Source organism: Protopterus annectens, chromosome 1.part0 (assembly GCF_019279795.1).
Source record: "Protopterus annectens isolate FY-2018-M chromosome 1.part0, PAN1.0, whole genome shotgun sequence".
NCBI classification, from domain to species: Eukaryota; Metazoa; Chordata; order Ceratodontiformes; family Protopteridae; genus Protopterus; species Protopterus annectens.
The window spans coordinates 1,384,174,557-1,384,194,085 of NC_056725.1; the positions used below are offsets into that span (position 1 = coordinate 1,384,174,557).

The window sequence follows — 19,529 nt, forward strand, 5'->3', positions numbered from 1 at the left end:
CAGAATGGTTTTATCCAGTTTACCAGATAGTATATAATCCCTCAAAACAGACCAAGATACCCAGAACAACAGAAATCAATAAATAAACATTCCTGCAAAAGATGGGTTGGAGGGTTGTAGAAAGGTTAAGATGTTTACTTCACAGACACAAGGTGCAGCATTTGATTCTCACATGGGGTAATCGGCTAGGCTTAGAATGGCCTACAAGGGCAGTTATCCTAGAACTAATCTATAAACCTGTGAACCTTTACATTTCTGGACATTCAAAGTTAAGCCAATGAAAAGTAGATGCTGTTTAACAATTTTCACAGTCTCTTTCACCTAGACATTACTATTAATAAAGAAGAAAAATCATCTGCAACAGCTGTCACTTCCATATTTCCATCATAAACAATACTTGCATCCACACTTGACCACAGAAACTACGGTTCTAGTAGCTAAAGCAAAGAGGATACCACTTATCAGACAGCCTTGAAGAACTCACTTTCCCATCCTAGTGTTCCATCCCACATATCCATTACTTAACCCAGGTATGCTTCAACAATGAAACTGTCTTATCTCTTATGTTAATTTAATGAAGAAAAGAATACATTTGTTCATGGAAAACACTATCAAAAGCTTTAGAAATACCCTACCTTATTACCCTACAAATAATGTCATCCCAATAAATGCTATAACCCACCGCCTTAATTGTTAGCATCAAGTCATTGGCATTTTTACCTTTCGTCATGAAAAGTCTCTGCAGATAATACATTAGATACAATTACTGCAAACTGCAGTGGTAGAATTTTCCTCAGTATTTTGTAGTCAAAATTACACAGAGAAATAAGATACCAATTTTATATATCACACTTATCCCCTTTGTCCCACAAAAACATTAACACACCAACAAAAATCTCATCATTCTGTAAGCCAGCCTCAAGCCAGTCATTAAACATAGCCAGAAAACCTTGCTTCTCATCATTTGACAACACCCGGTAGAATTTATAGCTAAGACCATAGTATCACAAAACACTACTCCCCTTACTAAATGAATAATGGTCTCCAGGTCTTCCAACGAAATACAATGTTCCAGCAAATTAGAGACCCTTCATTGGACATGCCAAATCTTCCTTTTATAAGCGTATAATTGTTCAACAAAATATTCTATGCATGGTAATATCTCTTCTTTCCTTCTTGTACTTTTCTTATTAGGATGAAAACACTCTTACAGAACTCTCATCTAATTTAGCAATCCCTCCCTGTCCAGGGTTGCTCCTCCTCCTTGCATCCAGCCACAATATACCTTTACTACAAAAGCTAATCCCTAATTTTCAAGTTTAGCATCTCATATAAGTCACATTCCACACATAATGCAATGCCAGCATTACATTCCTTTACAATTTCTACTACTTTTGTGCCATTCCTTGTCTATTACCCCATAGAATGTAATATATTTCCACTTATATGTTTTCCAATCAGTATATTATGATTTCATTTCAAAATAATACAATCAAGCTTCTGCTGCTCTTTCCACATAATATCCTATTGTTCACATAAACCAGTATATCTCTTTATTCCCTTACCCATCCTAAAACACTGGTCTTATCACTTAATTCAATCCAAATGACAGCACAGTCAGAAGAAGCTACCTATATAATTCCCCTATGTATTTCATCCAAAAAAGAAAATACAGCAATCAATTCCCATCTTAAGACAACCGCGTACATTTATAAATGGGCACTCAAAGAACAAGAGCAGACCTGAATGGCTAAGAATATTTCTGCATTTGTTCACATCCCCAAACTATTTTTTTTTTCATAAATCAAGCCACAATTAAAATCTGCTATCACAACCACACACGTAATTTTAATACAGCAAAATGTTCCATAGGTTCATAGGTGTTTACTAGGCTAACAACCATGAGGGCCTTTATAAGCCTAGCCATGCACCCCAAACATCTGACAAGTTCTGATACCCTTGATAAGTGTAAGCATAGGCCTGGGAGATGACCCTTTACAGGTTACCTCTGTCCAATAGAGACATAGGTGCCAAACCGGGGATGAATTTCCAGTTTCCCATCCATTTGTCCAAGTTGCACTTGAATTGGGTTAGGGAGGAACTCTCCTTCACATGGATGTGGAACCTGTTCTATAGATGGGGTAGTCTCTGGAATACATCCCTATCTCTCCATTAGGTTCTATTTATATCACAGGCAAGGTTTACGTGCTTAGAACAGGTAATTCTGGTACTGTTTGTTTTGTGAATATGCAGGAGGTCCATCAGAGTGTGGTCTAACAGTGCCCTGTATGCCAGGGATGAATCTCCCCTCAAAAGCCTGTAGGAGACAGAATACAGGGATAGGGCCTTAAGGCAGTCTGCATAGGACATATTACTTGCACCCTGTATTCTTTTAGTGAGGAACCTTTGTGGACATTCCAATTGCTGGATATGCCTGGTTAAGTACATACCAAAGGGGGCATTGTACTCAATGATAGGTCTGATGAATGCAGAATACAGTGGAACAATGACTTCCTTGGACTTAAATGCCATACCTTTGTTTATAAGTTGTGCAGCATAGAATGATTTCCTCACCACTGTAGACATGTGATGATCAAAGGCTATATTACTATCTATGTGTGTCCCTAAGACCCTGACTACTGGGGTGTGTTGTCAGTATGATAGTTACCAGGGATGGATGACATTCCAAAGGATACTATTATGCATTTCTTGGCATTTAATTTTAGTCCATGGCTCTGACACCAGTTCTTTGTCTGTATCAGCCCCTCCTAGAGACCATTTGTGTCAATGTAAGATTCAGTGACAGCTCCTAATTTGCAATCATCTGTAAATTCAGTCAGCCAGACACCACCAACATTGGCCTTGACTTCTGAGAAGCAAATACCAAAAAGGAGTGGTCCAAGGGCTGATCCCTGAAGGACTCCAGTTGTGACTGGCCTCTTTGTAGAGGTGGACTCCTCAATTCTAACTTCCTGAGTCCTGTCTGTGAGTCAGCTGGCTATCCACTAGGTGACATATGGGTTTGTACCTAACCTCTTGAGTTTGCCAACAATACCAGAGTGGGGTATTGTGTCAAGTGCCTTGGCCAGGTGAAGGTAGGCAGTGTGAATGACTTTGCCCTCATCCATTGCTTTGGTGACCTTCTCAAAGAAGTCCACCAGGTTGAGTAGGCATGATCTGCCCTTCACAAAACCAAACATTGCTGGGTCTAGTGTCTGGAGGTTTACTATATATCTATTGATCATCTCCATGATAATTCTTTCCATGGCTTTACATATATGACTAATGAAACTTATGGGACTGTAGTTGGCCCACCTTTGTGCAGAGGGATGACTGTTGCCTTTCTCCATTCATGAGGCATGAAGCCTGTTTGGGGACTATAGTTAAATAGTAATTCCAGAGGCCCTGATAGGTCATGTTTCATGCTATTTAGAAGGCATCCTGGGATATTGTCTGGGCTCATTGATGCAGTGTTCTTGGTCTTAGAGAAAGCATTAAGGACCTGTTCCCTAGTGATAGTAGGGGGCGTTATATTTGATAATATTTTCTGAGGGAAGGTTGAAGGGGAGAGAGGGGTAAAGTTGGAGTTGAATTTATCAGCTAGGAGGTTTGCTATATCTTCTAGCTAAGTATAGGTGGCTCCATTTACAATGAGTTCTGTACACAATTGTGTATTGCCTTTGAGGTTGTGGACATAGTTAAAGAATGCTTTGTGGTTGTCCTTGGCCTGGGAGGCCAAACTTACCTCAAATTTGGCTTTGGTAGACTTTATTTGTCCTCTGAGTTGCTTGTTTAGTTTGATGAGAGTGCTTTTATCCTGCTTGGTGCTGCACCTCCTAATTTTTGCCATGATTTTCTTCCTCCTGTTATACAGCCAATTGATTTTGTGATTCCACAAAGGTGGCTTGTTTATTGAGTTAGTTCTGTACTTCTTCCTGGTGGGTAGAGCCTCTATGCAGGTATTAACATGCTTGTACAGGGTTTCTGTGATCAGTTCTGCATAGACAAAAGTGTTCTCATGGTTTATGGGGGTTTGAAATTTTACCAGGTTGTCACTTAATAGCTGGATGTTAGCCTTCAAATAGTTCCCGAATATTCCAGGTTTAGCTGGGTGCCCAGGTTTTATTTTTCCTTCAAAGGAGATCATTTGTAGTCTGACCTTACCTAGGAAGGTGTTACAGTAGGGGATGTGCAGCAGTCTCCCACATTAGTGAGGACCAGATCCAGTATGGTTGCACTCCTGGTTGGTGTATTGATTATCTGGTCAAGGGAGTTTGTGTTTACAAAATCCAGGAATCTCTGTGCATGTACGTTTGGTGTCATATAGGATTCCCAGTTAATAGTGGGGTAATTAAAGTCACCCATGAATATGGTATTGGGTTGGATGGTTAGTGTTTCTAATAAGTTGAAGTACATGGTATGGGTTTCCTGGGTCATAGAGGGGGAACCTATAGCTTGCAAGGAAGTGGTATTGGATTTTACCTATGGTGCTTTGAACATGGATCAGCTCAAGTGCATTGTCCTGTCTGTCCAGCCTAGAAGTATATTTATTTTTTATGTAAATATAGACACCTCAACTTTAGTCCCTGCCTGTGACGTAGCTGGCCTAAATGTGTGGAAGGCATTTTAACCTTGCACTGTTGGTGTGCTCTCTGTGTTTTTAAACTATGTCTCAGTGACCACACAGATATCAGCAGTCTCTAAGGTAAAGAGAGCTTCTAGGGACTGGAGTTTTTTGTTTAGACTCCTAGCACTGAGCAGTAACACCTTTAGATTTTCTTGGTTTTGATTTGCTATGTCGAAAGTACTTTCAGTTTGGTATTGCCTAAAAAAAGGCAGTATGCGGGAAGACAATGTTTTAGCTAATATTTGAAAGCCTAGAGGGGAGAGGAGTAGACCATCCCTGGCAAAGCAGCGTGGTCTGTTGACCATCTCCTTCCATGCTGACAAATATTGCACCATCTTAGAATGACACCAGAAACTAAGCCAATTATTAAAGTCAATCATCTTTTGTTCATATTGTGGCATCATCCTTGGAGAAGGTAAAATGCTGCTCAATGCTAGGCTCATAACAGCCTGAAACACATATTCCAAGATCTCCATGATGTCTATCTTTATATAGTCTAGGGAGGTATGTCTCAGGTCATTTACTCCCACATGGACTATGACTGAGTCATATTGGTAACTGTGGTCCAATGACCTGAGTGTATGTGTAAATGTGATGGATCCTAGCCCCTATTAAGCAACTGACCATAACTTTCTCCTTACTCAGTCTGGTGAAAGGGACATCAGTGTGTCTCATGATGGAGTCTCCAATGACTAGAATGTTTGATTGTGTGGTGGCTTGCCTTATCGGCTTAGAGGTAGAGGCTACATGAGATGTAGCTCTATGTGTTGTGGGTGTTGTTTTGAGAGTGCATTTGGGGATGCTGAGGGTATTTGTTATGTGTACTTCATTTAGGTCTTTGTCATTTAGGAAGGTTATATGTAAGTGTCTCAGTATATGCGGGTCTATATATCTGCTTTGAATTGTCCGTGATGGGTGCAGCATGTGTACTACTGACAACCTTATTGACATCAGGAGTAAATTTATGTGAGAGCTTTGCCTCCAGTGACATTGTGTAAATACATCTCTCACATACCATATCAGTTTGTTTGAGAAATAACTGGTTGTCAGTAAACATGAGGCAATTTCTACATCACCTCAGGATGTCCATATCCACCAAGCCAGTAATGGAGACAGTAGGAAAGTTCATATTCATGGCAACAGACCCTTTTTTATTGATTAGACAGTTGGAGTGAGAACATCAATCGCTGCCAAGAGTATCCAGTTTGCAACTATGTGGACAGTAATTGTCAATGCAAACTAGTTGTCCTGTATGCAACTAGGTATTGGAGAAATTTCAATTGTGCGTTTACAGGAAAAATGTCATTCAAAGTGTCTGAGTCTGTATAGAGCACTGCCAAACACTTGAGGGGAAATTAGTATGTAGACCTAGAAAATTTAAGAATGAAGTTATTTAGGCAGATATTCTGGTTAGAAACAAATCAAGCAGTAAAAGCAAAGAATTAACTTATCAAGAATGATGAAAAGAGGGGAATCGCATAAATGGCTACTGCCTGGCTACTACTAATGCTGGTTTCACCAAAACTTCACTCTGTTGGGATACAATGCTCATTTGTTTCTTTTCTCACCAGAAGCAAAATGTTAGCACCAGTCCCAAGAAGAGAAGCAGCCCACTGTTTGGTGATCCATAGTCTTGTCCCAAATGATGCAAGGGTTTGTAGGCTTGTAGCCTTTATTTGGTAGATGCCACAAATAGCAACCAGACCAAATAGGTACGTTAAGCACAGACACTCACTCTCCAACCAAAAACAGTCAGGAATCAATGCACTGTGCTCCTTCTCTCACCAGGATCAGAATATAAGGGCAGATTCCAAACTGTCACCTATAAAGCAGTTATTAGGCTTTCTGGTGATCAGCAGTCTCCAGGAAATAATGTCCCTGTACTCCTTCTGTCACCAGGAGAAAACAGAAGCACTAATCCCAAGATGACTACTGAGAGGCAGAATGTGGGCTCTCCAATAACTGCTGGTCATGCAATACATGCTTACAGGTAAGATGAAAAAGAAATGGCTTATCCTAAACACTGCAGTGTGCACTAAGCAGTTACAAATGTGAGTGGGTAACTTAAGTTTTAGCTAAGTGGAGAGTCACTATTTTTAAAAGAGCAAGATAGATTGAAAGGGGGTGGGCACTTTTGTATTCTGGTACTATGTAATACAGTAGGATGACCAATAAATTTAAATATTTGAAGGGAAGTGATTTCACAAAATGATAATCTTGTGCTTACTCAAAGGAGAGAGGGAACAAGATATATAGTCAAATTAACATAAAGGGCAGGCAACTAGAAAGACAGTGGTGTTTAAGAACACAACAGTAACAGGGTGGGAAAAAATTCTGTCTGACTCACAAGAGACAGACTTATGGTCTCTTTTCAAGTTTTAATATGCAGTGAAAAGCAGAATACAAGTAAAACACAGTGTAAAGGAAACAAATCACAGAATAAAAGATAGAAAAACACAATAAAGTAATACAAAATACGAGAAAATAAAGCAAACTAACCTTTCCCTCACAGCAAGCTGTGGCAAAGTCTGGGTGAGCCTTTCCAGTAAAGCTCTGAAATGTTTTATTTTACCCCTTAAATAGAAGGTTTAGTTCCTAGCTCCACCCCCTCAGTTCACAGATTAATCGTAACTGACCTGTTCTAACTTATGTGTGACTCCTTAATTGACCTGTTCTAATTTCTGTCTGACTCACAAGAGACAGAGCTGTGGTCTCTTTTCAAATTTTAATATGCAGTTAAAAGCAGAATACAAGTAAAACACAGTGTTTGTTTGTGTCTTTCAGCTTTTCCCAGTTAGGGGTCGCCACAGCGGAACTCCGGTCCGCTAATGATTGGTAGTGTATTTTTACATACTGGGTTACCAGCCCTGACGCACAACCTTCAATGAAGGCACGCCCCATTCACGTATGCCTCCACACAGAAGATGCTCTAGCTGAGAATCGAACGGGACAACATCTTGCTATGAGGCGACAATGCTACCGCAGCACAAGTAAAACACAGTGTAAAGAAAACAAATCACAGTATACAAAATAGAACAAGGCAATAAAGCAATACAAAATACAAGAAATAAAAAGCAAACTAACCTTTCCCTCACAGAAAGCTGTGGCAGAGTCTGGGTGGGCCTTTCCAGTAAAGCTCAAATAATCACCTCTGACATGTTTCAAAACCAGGCCCTCGTCAATTACAGCCTACTTCATTAACCCACTACACCACACATATCTTAAAGAATATGTCAAACAAAGATCCTCTGCATTTCATATTAATAGGTGCATAAACTGTAAGTAAGTGACCTTTTCACCATGAATCTTAACATCTAAGACTAAAAGTCATCCTGGAATGCCAAAAGTAGCAGGTTCTATATTACAAGATCGAAGCTTTACTTAATCGAATAAGTAAAGCTCGAACTTGTAATATCGAAACTGTAAATTGATGAATGGCCGATTTAACCCAGGAAAACACTTTCCTTGGCCGTTATGTGGAGTATGCCCATTTCTCCAATTTGGAGCGATCTCTGAGTTGGTACATTTAGGATGGGGGCTGTTGGGGGCACAGCCCCCCACATCAGGGGTTGGGGGGGTGAAGCCCCCCTACTTGATTTCGGATGTATTTTTTTTTTTGATTCGGCCAAGAACTTAATTTCAGATGTAATTTTTTTTTAATTCGGCCAAGGGAAGTGTTTCCCTTGGTTGAATCGGCCATTCAACAATTTTAGCTGTCGATATTACAAGATCGAGCTTTAGTTACTCAATTAACTAAAGCTTCGATGTTGTAATATAGATGCAAGTAGCATCCAATATCTAAATATTAGAATTACTTATCAGTATTGCAATGTCAGAACTAGCATCCAAACAAACTCTTAACTGCTGGCCTACCCCAAATATATTCAAACTGAGTTCTATCCTGTTCTTTAATAAGTGCAACATCAAATAAAAGTATAATATCTTGGTAAGACTTTCACACCCCTGCAACACCCTCAACGTATGTAATTTATTTAATACCAAACATTAACAGAAAAATTGAAACATTATCCTTTACCCTTTTTGTCACCGTTCCCCTCTTTCACTCTTCATTTTCTAATCTTAACTTTTTCAACAATGTTTGTATTATTTATTATTTTATTTTACATTTGTTGACTGGGATTGTCTGACTGAGCTGAAGAGCCCTTTTTCAGCGGAGGCCCGGGGAGAAAAGCTCCAACATATTATACAATTTTCATTATAAATTTGCATTAAACAGCAATGTTACAGGATTATTACAAGGCATTAATTAGCAATACAATGTTCTACAGTGTCAATAATCAGGAGTATAGCAAAACTATTTCAAGATGTATAAAAAGAAATATGTCATTAAGATGATTATAGTTTTTGGGGTAAGTGGTTACAAAAACCCAGTTTTATCATAATGTAGTTGCATGTATAACTATGCTTACTTAAATGAATACACCTCACTTCTCTGTCCTCTGACATGATGTTATCCTAGTCTTCTATCAGTGGTGCATACACACGAGAAGATAAAAAATTGAGGGGTATTTACATGGCCAGGGCATTTTGTAAATCATATTTGCTTTCTGGAGTAAGAAAAGCAGTACCAGTTACAGAACAGCTATAAACATGTACCTGACTTTTCCCCTTCAGGTAGCTTAGCAACAGCAGTATCTAGGTCACCTCTGGTGTCATGAAAGACAATAGCATGATCAGTTACTGAAATGAACAGCCATCAACATGTTTTTGACATTACCCTTCATGTAATGCATTAATGAGCATAGAAGGAACAATAATCATTTGAGGAGCAGCAGAAGGAGTTAAATTAGTATTAAAGGTATCAGCGCACCTGGGACAGTCACAGCTCAAATGGCCTTCAGTACTACAAACAGTACTCAATGATTTACATTGTTTAGCAATGTGTGTTTTTCCCCCACACTGAGAACATAGCTTTTCAGGACAGCTGACAAATGCTTAGTCACTCCACAAATGCTGCATAAAACATTCACATTTTTGGGCTTTCCAATATACTTTACAGTTGTCCTCTTCCAAAATAAAAGAAAAACACTATTTATGTGAACAATATTGCTATTTTCATTTTCAAAAGTAACCCCACCTCCCAAGCCCCAGTCCACAAATTTCTGTTATCCATGTGCTTTTCAACTGTATCAGCCCTTTCATAGTCATTACAAAGATAACATTGTGACCTTTTCTCAATTTCAAACATAAACCTGTCCAGTAAGGATTTTTTTTTCAAAACTGATGTTACAAAAGCTTTCAGTTCCCAGATGTAGAAACAAATGGATATGAACAACTTAAAGCCCACAGGCAAAACTAATTTGTCCCATATGAAGTACCTGACAAAAGACAGACTCCATCAGTAGGTCTCCATTTTTCTTGCAGTTCAAAAAAAGCTTCTCCTGCTGTCTGAGCAGCAGCATATGGGGCAAAAGCAACAGTCATCCCAGGCACAAGGTATCAGGGGTTGTAGTTGTCAGTACCAGCATTCATCTTCTACTACATTTGCTGCCAGGTGTGGAGAACTACAGTGCTCAGCGTGTTTTCTACTGCAGTATTAACATTCAGAAATGAATGCCAGTACTGCATTTTGCAGTCAAGTTGAAATGTTTTTTTTTTTTTTTGCAAACCGGATTGGGGAAAGGCACCAGAATAGCCAACTATAGCTCTGTGCAGGCTAACAAAAGGATCTACCCAGCTCCTCTCAGGAGACTGGCCAACTTGTACATCAGGCAAACTGGCCCTACTATCGATAGTACCCTCCACACTCTCAGTTCCTACAGCAGAAAAAAATGCAATATTCAACAGCCTCAGCCTAGGAAAGTGTATTGTCATCTCCCAGTTCATCTTCATCCATAAGTTTCAGCAAGGTAGAATTAGCTAAACCACCTTCTGACAATGTCACAAGAGCCACAGTAGGAGAAACCACAGAAAACACAGGCAAAAAAACTACAATAATGCTACAGACAGAAACAATGCATCTTCCTCAGTGGCTGGGTCCATCTTCCCATTCCAGACATAGCCACTGGTCCTATCTAGTGATAAAAGAGTAAAGGAATTTCCCCTGGTGCCCTAGCAAAATGTGCCCTAGTCAATATGAATACCACCACAAGTCTGCCTGGAGATTAAGACCATGGACTAGTGGAACTAACCTGATTAACAAAACATATTAAGAAGTAATCTGGTATTTGTGCTACTAATAATTAAATCTAATGTTTATTTGCCAAGCAGTGACTCCAACCTTAAATTCCAATCATGTGCTAAAATGACATAATAGTTATCATACTTTTGTAGCATCTATGCACATTTTTGCAAAGGAGACACTTTATCTTAACATGAAACATAAAGAGAAAAGATAGCAAAAGGTTTCGTACAATTGGGCTACCTGCATTCAACTCCTATATTCCTACCATGAGTCATGGATTACCTCTGAAACAAGATATGAACAACCCCTTTTATAACAAATGTTAGTTATATCCACGGCTGCAAATATATATATATATATATATATATATATATATATATATATATATATATATATGGAAGGTGCTACTTTTGTCGAACAGCACTTCTGTTAGTTGATACAATTTGATCGACTAAACAGGTGGCCGACAACTGTCAACAATATTAGCAAACAAAAGTAGTAGATGGGATGATTCTCAGGACTGGAGAATTTGCCGTTTCACTGAGAACTGTGTGATCTTGTAGTTAGACTATATAGTTAGCAAGGGGTATGGGAGGTGCAGCTCCTCACATGGGGGACATTCAGGGGGGGCTTGTCCATTTCAAAAAATGATATTTTATAATTAATTTTGCTTTAACATTTTTGCATGCACTGATATTGATGCTTGGTGCATGCTTAGCAGTGTGTCAACCTGGATAATATTGATCATTTCATGTCTAAATTTATGTCACTTTTAGTGCTGTTCGATAAAGGTAAGTAAATATTTACACACACACATATATATATATATATATATATATATATATATGTGTGTGTGTGTGTGTGTGTGCATATATAATATATATATATATATATATATATATATATATATATATATATATATATATATATATATATATGCGCAACTGTCCATTAAGCACTGCATGTTATTGAAGCCCCCTTAAAGAAGCGGCCTTTGAGTTTACCAGTCCCCACAAGAGGGGCACATTCAGCACCTCCCCAACCCTCACCTCAGGATAGAAGAGCAGGCTGTTAGCTGTTTCTTAGTCTCTGCTCAGCCCATTTTATCAGCAGATCAAGTGTGTTCTTAAATCCGGGTTTCTGGTAGTCCAGAAAGATGCCTTGCCTCTGCATCATTTAGCTGACTTAGACAGATAGGAATACACATTTTGTTGAATAACTGACTTACCACCACACATATCAAGTGTATTCAGCTTAATACCCAGTAATGTTCTTACAAGTGTCATATGGAAAAGCTAATTTTATTAAGTAACAGAGATAATACCACTGACATTAGTTAAACTCAGTTCACTACCCATCAGTGCCTTCAGACATGCCATTAGGGAAAAATTATTTTCTTAAATAACAGATATACCACCAACATTGAGTGTCATCAGGTGCGCTGTTAGGACAGGCCAGTTTTGCGGAATAAAATAATTAATACCAGTGACATCAGCTGAAAGATACATTTCAAAATCATAAAATCTTGAGGAGGACTGGCACAGATGCAGAAACAGAACTAGTGTATGAATTCACATACAAATGCCTCTAATAAATATAAAACTGTTCAGTTTCTAAGTACATAAATTTTACTAAGGTGTTTCTGCATCCATTTTTTTTCTTAAAACTTGATTGTTTTCAGCACTTTGCAAACTGTAAGAGTGATTATGTAGCTTACATTGACCATTGAAGTGAATGTCACAGTTTTAAATTGGAAAATATAAAAAAAAAAGTAAAAAGAACAGGTTATGAGAATATAGTTTATTGTGATAATAGAAACAAGAGGGAACTTGATCATTTACACAGGCATGTTGTCATTTGTGATGAACATTATTTTTTGCTTTAAATCTGTGAAAACAGTGCAGAGCTTGCTTTTGAATTGTTTCTTTTAATTTGACCTTAGCTATGACTGATTCTTCCATACTATGTGAGCTTCAGTATGGTGGTTTGCGTACAGAGATAACTTACACTGCCACACAGTGAGGTATCTTCTCTGAATTTGCCTGTTTAGAGGAATCCTAATTTTTTTATAACTTTAGCCTCAAAAGTTCTTCTAAAAGGTCTTTCAAGTTTGAAATGATGTTAATAAGCAAATTCATTATCTGTTCTCAGCTGCCACATCTCTAACCTGCATTTTTCACCAGTAAGATATACTTGTGATGATAGGAGGTACTACCAGCCATGCCAGAAGAAATACGGCAGTGGATTTTTAACATATGCCAGCACAGCTAGCTGGAATTTTGTAAATTATTGCATGTCATTTATATATCAAAGTGATTTGCACAGATGTGTATGCTGGAAATGTATTTGTGATGTTTGCTTGTGTTAAAATGTATCAACGTTGTGCTCTGCTGGAAGGAAAAAAGATGTACATGCATTATTGTAACTGTTTAAATGTGTACATTGTAAAAGCATATACTGGAAGTGAAGAGGTTAATCTTAATCCAACTGACTTTCACATACTATTCTACAGTTTTCATTGATGAGAGCTTGTATGTGTGACCTTGTTTCTTTTACTTCTAAAATGGACTTTTCAAGCTCTTCACAAAGTGTTTTGCTGCTGGTTGTTAAGCACTGATTCTTATTCATAATCACTTGAAGATGTGTTTCCATTTGATGTTTTTCTTTTCTGAGTGCTTCTGTTTCTGTCAACAGCTCATTGTAAATGCATTTCAGACCATCCATTTCATTTGTCAAGTTCTGGTTTTCGCATGTTATGCTACAGTTTTCATCAGTGAAAGCTTGTATGTATGACCCCAGTTCTTTTACTTCCAAAATGGACTTTTCAATCTCTTCACAAAGTGTTTTGCTGTCAGTTGTTAAGCAATAATTCTCATTCATAATCACAGGAAGATTTGTTTCCATTTGATGTTTTTCTTTTCTGAGTGCTTCTGTTTCTGACAACTCACTGTAAATGCACTTCAGACCATTCTTTTCATTTGTCAAGTTCTGCTTTTTACGAAGACTGGCTTGCAAATTTACGTTAATGTTATTCCTTTCATTGGTTATTTTATATTTTTCATCAGTGAGAGCTTTTACACATATGTTCAGTTCTTTCACTTCCAAAACCGATTTTTCAGTCTCTTTGTGAAGGTCTGTATTGTCAGTCGTAACTGCCTGAAGATAGGAGTCTATCTGATACTTTTCTCTTCTCGGTTGCTCTACTTCTGATTTTGGCTCACTCTTTTCATTGGTCAACCTTAGATTTTTATTAATGGTGGCCTGCAAATGCATATAAACACTGTTCCTTTCATCAGTCATTTTACAGTTTTCTTGAAAAAGAGTCTGTAGACTTGCATTTAGTTCTTTCAGTTCCAAAACCAGCTTCTGGAGCTCTTTGTGAAGTGCTTCATTCTCAGTGGTAAGGTGTTTATTCACACCCACAACTTCATGGAGATTTGCCCCCAGTTCATCTATTTCTTGTCCCAGTACTTCTATTTCTGGCAAAAGCTTACTGTTTATCGACTGCAAACTTTCCCTTTCACTGGCCAGGTTTTTGTTTTCAATACCCATGGCCTGTAAGCGTATGTTCCTTTTATCCTTTATTTCACAGTTTTCCTGGGCAAGAGTCTGTGTGTGTGGATTTAGTTCCCTTACTTCTAAGGCTGATTTCCGAAGCTGTTTGTGAAGCGCTACATTGTCGGAGGATAAGCATTGATTCTCATTCATGGCCATCTGAAGATCTAAATCCAGCTGAGCTTTTTGTCTTCTACGTGTTTCTGTTCCTGACAACAGCTCACTGTAAGTGCGTGGCAAGACATCCCTTTCATTTGTCAAGTTCTTGTTTTCATTAAGAATTGCCTTCAAACATACGTTCATGTTGTTCCTTTCATCAGTTATGTTATGGTTTTCATCAGTGAGTGTTTCCACTTGTGCACTTAGTCGTTTGACTTCAGAAACAGACTTCTCAAGCTCTTCACGAAGTGTTTTGCTGTCGGTTGCTAAGCATTGAATCTCATTCATAACCACCTGAAGATTTGTTTCCATTTCATGTTTTTCTGTTCTAAGTGCTTCTGTTTCTGTCAACAACTCACTGTAAATCGATTGCAGACCATCCCTTTCACTGATTAAGTTTTCATTTTCTTTAACAATGGCTTGCAGTAACATTTTTGTAATGTTCCTTTCTGTATTTATTTTGCAGTTTTCCTGAACAATATTTGCTACACGTGCACTTAATTCTTTCACTTCGAAGACAGCTTTCTCCATCTCCTTACCAACAGCTTTTTTCTCATTCACGACCTCCTGATAATACAGATCCATCTGATCTTTCTCTCTTCTAATTTCTTCTTTTTCTGATAGCAGCTTGTGGTTTATGCAGTGCAAGTCATTTTTTTCATTGATCAATTTCTGATTTTCATTAACAGTGGCCTGCAAATAAATGCCAACCTTGTTCTTTTCGTCAGTCACTCTATTATTCTCCAGAGAAAGATTTTGGACATGTGCACTTAGTTCTTTCTTTTCTAAGATTGAGTCTTCCAGCCCTTTGCGAAGTGTTTCATTGTCACACCTCATGGCCTGAAGACTTACGTCCATTTCATCTTTCTGTCTTTTGAGTATTTCTCTTTCTGAAAACAGCTTAGAAATTGCAGACTGCAATGCATCTATTTCTGAGAACAGCTCAGTAATAATGCATTGCAAGCAATTCCTACTGGTCAGGTTTTGGCTCTCCTTAAGAATGGCCTGCAAACGATCCTTGATGGTATTCCTTTCTTTGGCTATCTTATACGTCTCTTCAGTTAGCGTTTGCATTTCTAAAACAGGCTCCTGAAGTTTTTTGTGAGGTGCTTCTGTGTCAGTGGTGAAGGGGTAAATGTCTTTCAAAGATGCTTGAAGATATGTGTTCATGTGGTCATTTTCATTTTGGAGAGCTTCTGTTTTTGTTAATAGTTCAGTATTTATACTTTGCGATCTGTCTCCTTCGTTAACTATATTCTGGCATTCGTTAAAAAGGGCCTGGAAAAGTTTTTCGACGGTGCTACTTTCCTCATTCATTTCAGTTATCATAAACGCTTTCACTTTTTCCACAAGTACTTTTAATTTTTCAATATCATCCTATAGAAGGAAAAATAACATTATGCAGATAGCTGAATAAAGTGTTGACAAAAAGGAACACAGATCTTATTTGCATAAAGTGCATAAAATGGCACATACAGTTGTACCTCCACATAAAATTCAGATTTGTGACTGTTAAGTTACTTGAATAGTACATATTCGTTGCAAAAAGAAGTGACACTTTTTCTTCTGCCATGCAAAATAAAATCTAGTTTGTGGTCAAGTTAAGCTGACTGAAATTTCAGTGCAGCTATTTTACAAATATTGTGAATGGGTTTGGGTTACTGATGAGATGGGTGGAGACTGAAAGGACACTGATGTAACTTCTTTCAATTGTGGAACAAAGTGTACACTTTCTTAGAACCTCTTTTGCACATAGTGGAGTTTTTCAGAACAGAGCAACGGGTAACTGTCAGTGACAACAGGGGGTCCTTAGATTACTAATATTAAAAATGCATAGTATTGTATGCACACTTCATGGCAGCTGTTCTGACATGGAAAAAACACAGTTCCTCTAACTTAATAAACACAAAACAAAGCATTTACCACTAACTACTGTTTAGTGTTAGAATAAAAATAGAACGTCTGTGGCAAAGTGGTAAGAAATAAACACAGATATTGAAATAAGAACAAGAAAAACACTTCATATGGATATGTTTGCAGCATTTACTATAAATTAGTACTTGAGTTTCAAAGGACATTTTGAAAAGTTTCAGAACTGACAGGTTTTTAAAATTACATTAAAATCATGCTCTTAATAAAGTAAGTATTTATAAACAGGGATAGAAAAACAGATCTGTAATTAGGACAAAACCAATCCGAAAGCCCAGTAGTAAAACACTAAAACAGTTTTAATATGAAGCGCTTTTCGTCACTGTTTATACAGTGACTTTATCAGATAAAATAAAAACCTTCATGTCATTTTTAAATAATAATTGTAAGAATGTCACATGTTGGAAAACTTCCAATCAACAAGTAAAGCTGTATATGCACGTATTATTAAAAAGTACTACAAGCAAATACTATTAATCAGTTAAAAGCACTAAACACTATTCTAATTAAAAATTATGTGTGTAAACAATCAAAAAAGTGTATATCACACCCAATGGAACAATATCATCTGTTTCAACTTTTTAATTTAAGCAAACAAGTAATGTTGCAAGCTTCATTAAGACCTGGATTAGAAAATACATTAATTCTCAACTGCCAAACTAATTCACATTCCTCCAAGAGTAAAGCCATCGGGCCACCCCACACATCAGGTTGAATTTGGTCAAGTGCTTTGAAAGTGAATCTATGCCCACCACTTGAATATGAATATTTGGCCAGTGAGTTGTCAATTTTATTTTTACAGATGGCATAAATATGTTCGTAAACTCTATCACGGAACCTACGCTCCATTTTCCCGACGTAGAATGCTGTGCAACATGTGCACATTGTGGCATACACCACAAATTTAGAATTACAATTAAGTTTGTAGTTAAGGTTGAACAACTTCCCATTAATGGTGAATGTCCTACCTACATCTACAAACTTACACATCCTACATGTACCACAAGTGGACATCCCAGTATGTCTGTTAAAACTCGTTGAATCCTTCCTTTCCAGTAAGTTTTTGAGATTGAAGCCTCTTCTAAAAACCAGTTTAGGTACACTACCAAGTTTTTCAATTAAAAATGTATCATTACTGATAAATTCCCAATTTTTATATTGTATAAGTTTAACTTTGTTACTATCCTTACTGTATGTTGTTATAAAACTGGTTCTATAGTTAGACACCGTGTTGCTATTAATAAAGTCTAAAACTTGGCTCATTATCCGGATTTTAGGACTACTATTGACCTGCTGGGTATCAGTGCCCATCACCATTCCACCCAATATGGGCCTAATCAACCCATTGTTCCTTTTAAATTGCACTTCATCCACTAGTGCATCAATAAGGTTAGTGGGATATCCACGGTGTTGAAACATGTTGCTAAGTAACTTACATTCATCAATAAAGTCGGCTTCCAAGGAGACCATCTTTGCTGCTCTGATAAGCTGACCCTTAACAATAGAACGCTTTTGTGTGAAAGGGTGACTGCTTGTGAAATGGAGAAATGAATTACAATAGGTGTTTTTTCTAAAATTTTTTGAAACAAGTCTGTTATTCACTATGTCCTTAGTCAACCTAATGTCAAGGTAGTCGATGGAATCACAATTAAAGTTAAAAGTAAATTAGAGGAAATCAGTCGTATGATTTAAGTAGTCGATAAATATTTTTGCCTGCAAGTCAGCTTATCAGAGCGGCCAAGATGGTCTCCTTGGAAGCCAACTTTATTGATGAATGTAAGTTACTAAGCAACATGTTTCAACATTGTGGATATCCCACTAACCTTATCGATGCACTAGTGGATGAAGTGCAATTTAAAAGGAACAATGGGTTGATTAGGCCCATATTGGGTGGAATGGTGATGGGCACTGATACTCAGCAGGTCGATAGTAGTCCTACATTCCAGATAACGAGACAAGTTTTAGACTTTATTAATGGCAACACAGTGTCTAACTATAGAACCAGTTTTATAACAACATACAGTAAGGGTAGTAACAAAGTTAAACTTATACTATATAAAAAAATGGGAATTTATCAGTAATGATAAATTTTTAGTTGAAAAACTAGGGACTGTACCTAAATTGTTTTTTAGAAGAGGCTTCAGTCTCAAAAACCTACTGGAAAGGAAGGATTCAATGAGTTTTAACAGACATACTGGGATGTCCACTTGTGGTACATGTAGGATGTGTAAGTTTGTAGACGTAGGTAGGACATTCACCATTAATGGGAAGAACCGTAACTACAAGGTTAATTGTAATTCTAAATTTGTGGTGTATGCTGCAATGTGCACATGTTGCACAGCATTCTACGTCAGGAAAACGGAGCGTAGGTTCTGTGACAGAGTTTACGAACATATTTATGCCATCAATAAAAATAAAATTGACAACTCACTGGCCAAACATTCATATTCAAGTGGTTGGCATAGATTCACTTTTAAAGCAATTGACCAAATTCAACCTAATGTTAGGGGTGGCTCAATGGCTTTACTCTTGGAGGAATGTGAATTAGTTTGGCAGTTGAGACTTAATGCCTTTTCTAATCCATGTCTTAATGAAGCTTGCAACATTACTTGTTTGCTTAAATTAAAAAGTTTAAACAGATGATATTGTTCCATTGGGCGTGATATAGACTTTTTTGATTGTTTACACACATAGTTTTTAATTAGAATAGTGTTTAGTGCTTTTAACTGATTAATAGTATTTGCTTGTAGTACTTTTTAATAATACGTGCATATACAGCTTTACTTGTTGATTGAAAGTTTTCCAACATGTGATGTTCTTACAATTATTATTTAAAAACGACATGAAGGTTTTTTATTTTATCTGATGAAGTCACTGTATAAACAGTGACGAAAAGCACTTCATATTAAAACTGTTTTCATGTTTTACTACTGGGCTTTCAGATTGGTTTTGTCTTGGTTTTACATTGTTTTGTGCTTATTTCACCAGTTTGTTTGCGTAGATCTGTAATTACGGCAAAGCAAAGGCAGCAGATGCCCCAGGCACAAAGTGGTGAGGACAAGATCAGCAGTAGCTGATGAGAAGTAAATATAGTACCAGGATTCATTTAAGAAG

The 19,529-nt window shown here is 37.5% G+C and overlaps 1 protein-coding gene across 1 annotated transcript in view; it reads right to left on the reverse strand.

Moving 5' to 3' along the window:
• Positions 1-13,250: 13,250 nt before the first annotated feature.
• The window catches only part of LOC122801984 (CAP-Gly domain-containing linker protein 1-like), a 141,151-nt gene continuing 134,872 nt past the window's right edge, over positions 13,251-19,529 (reverse strand). The window contains exon 10 of the mRNA XM_044071756.1: positions 13,251-15,863. Within this exon, the coding sequence (XP_043927691.1) occupies positions 13,251-15,863 (2,613 nt within the window). The remainder of the gene's footprint in view (positions 15,864-19,529) is intronic.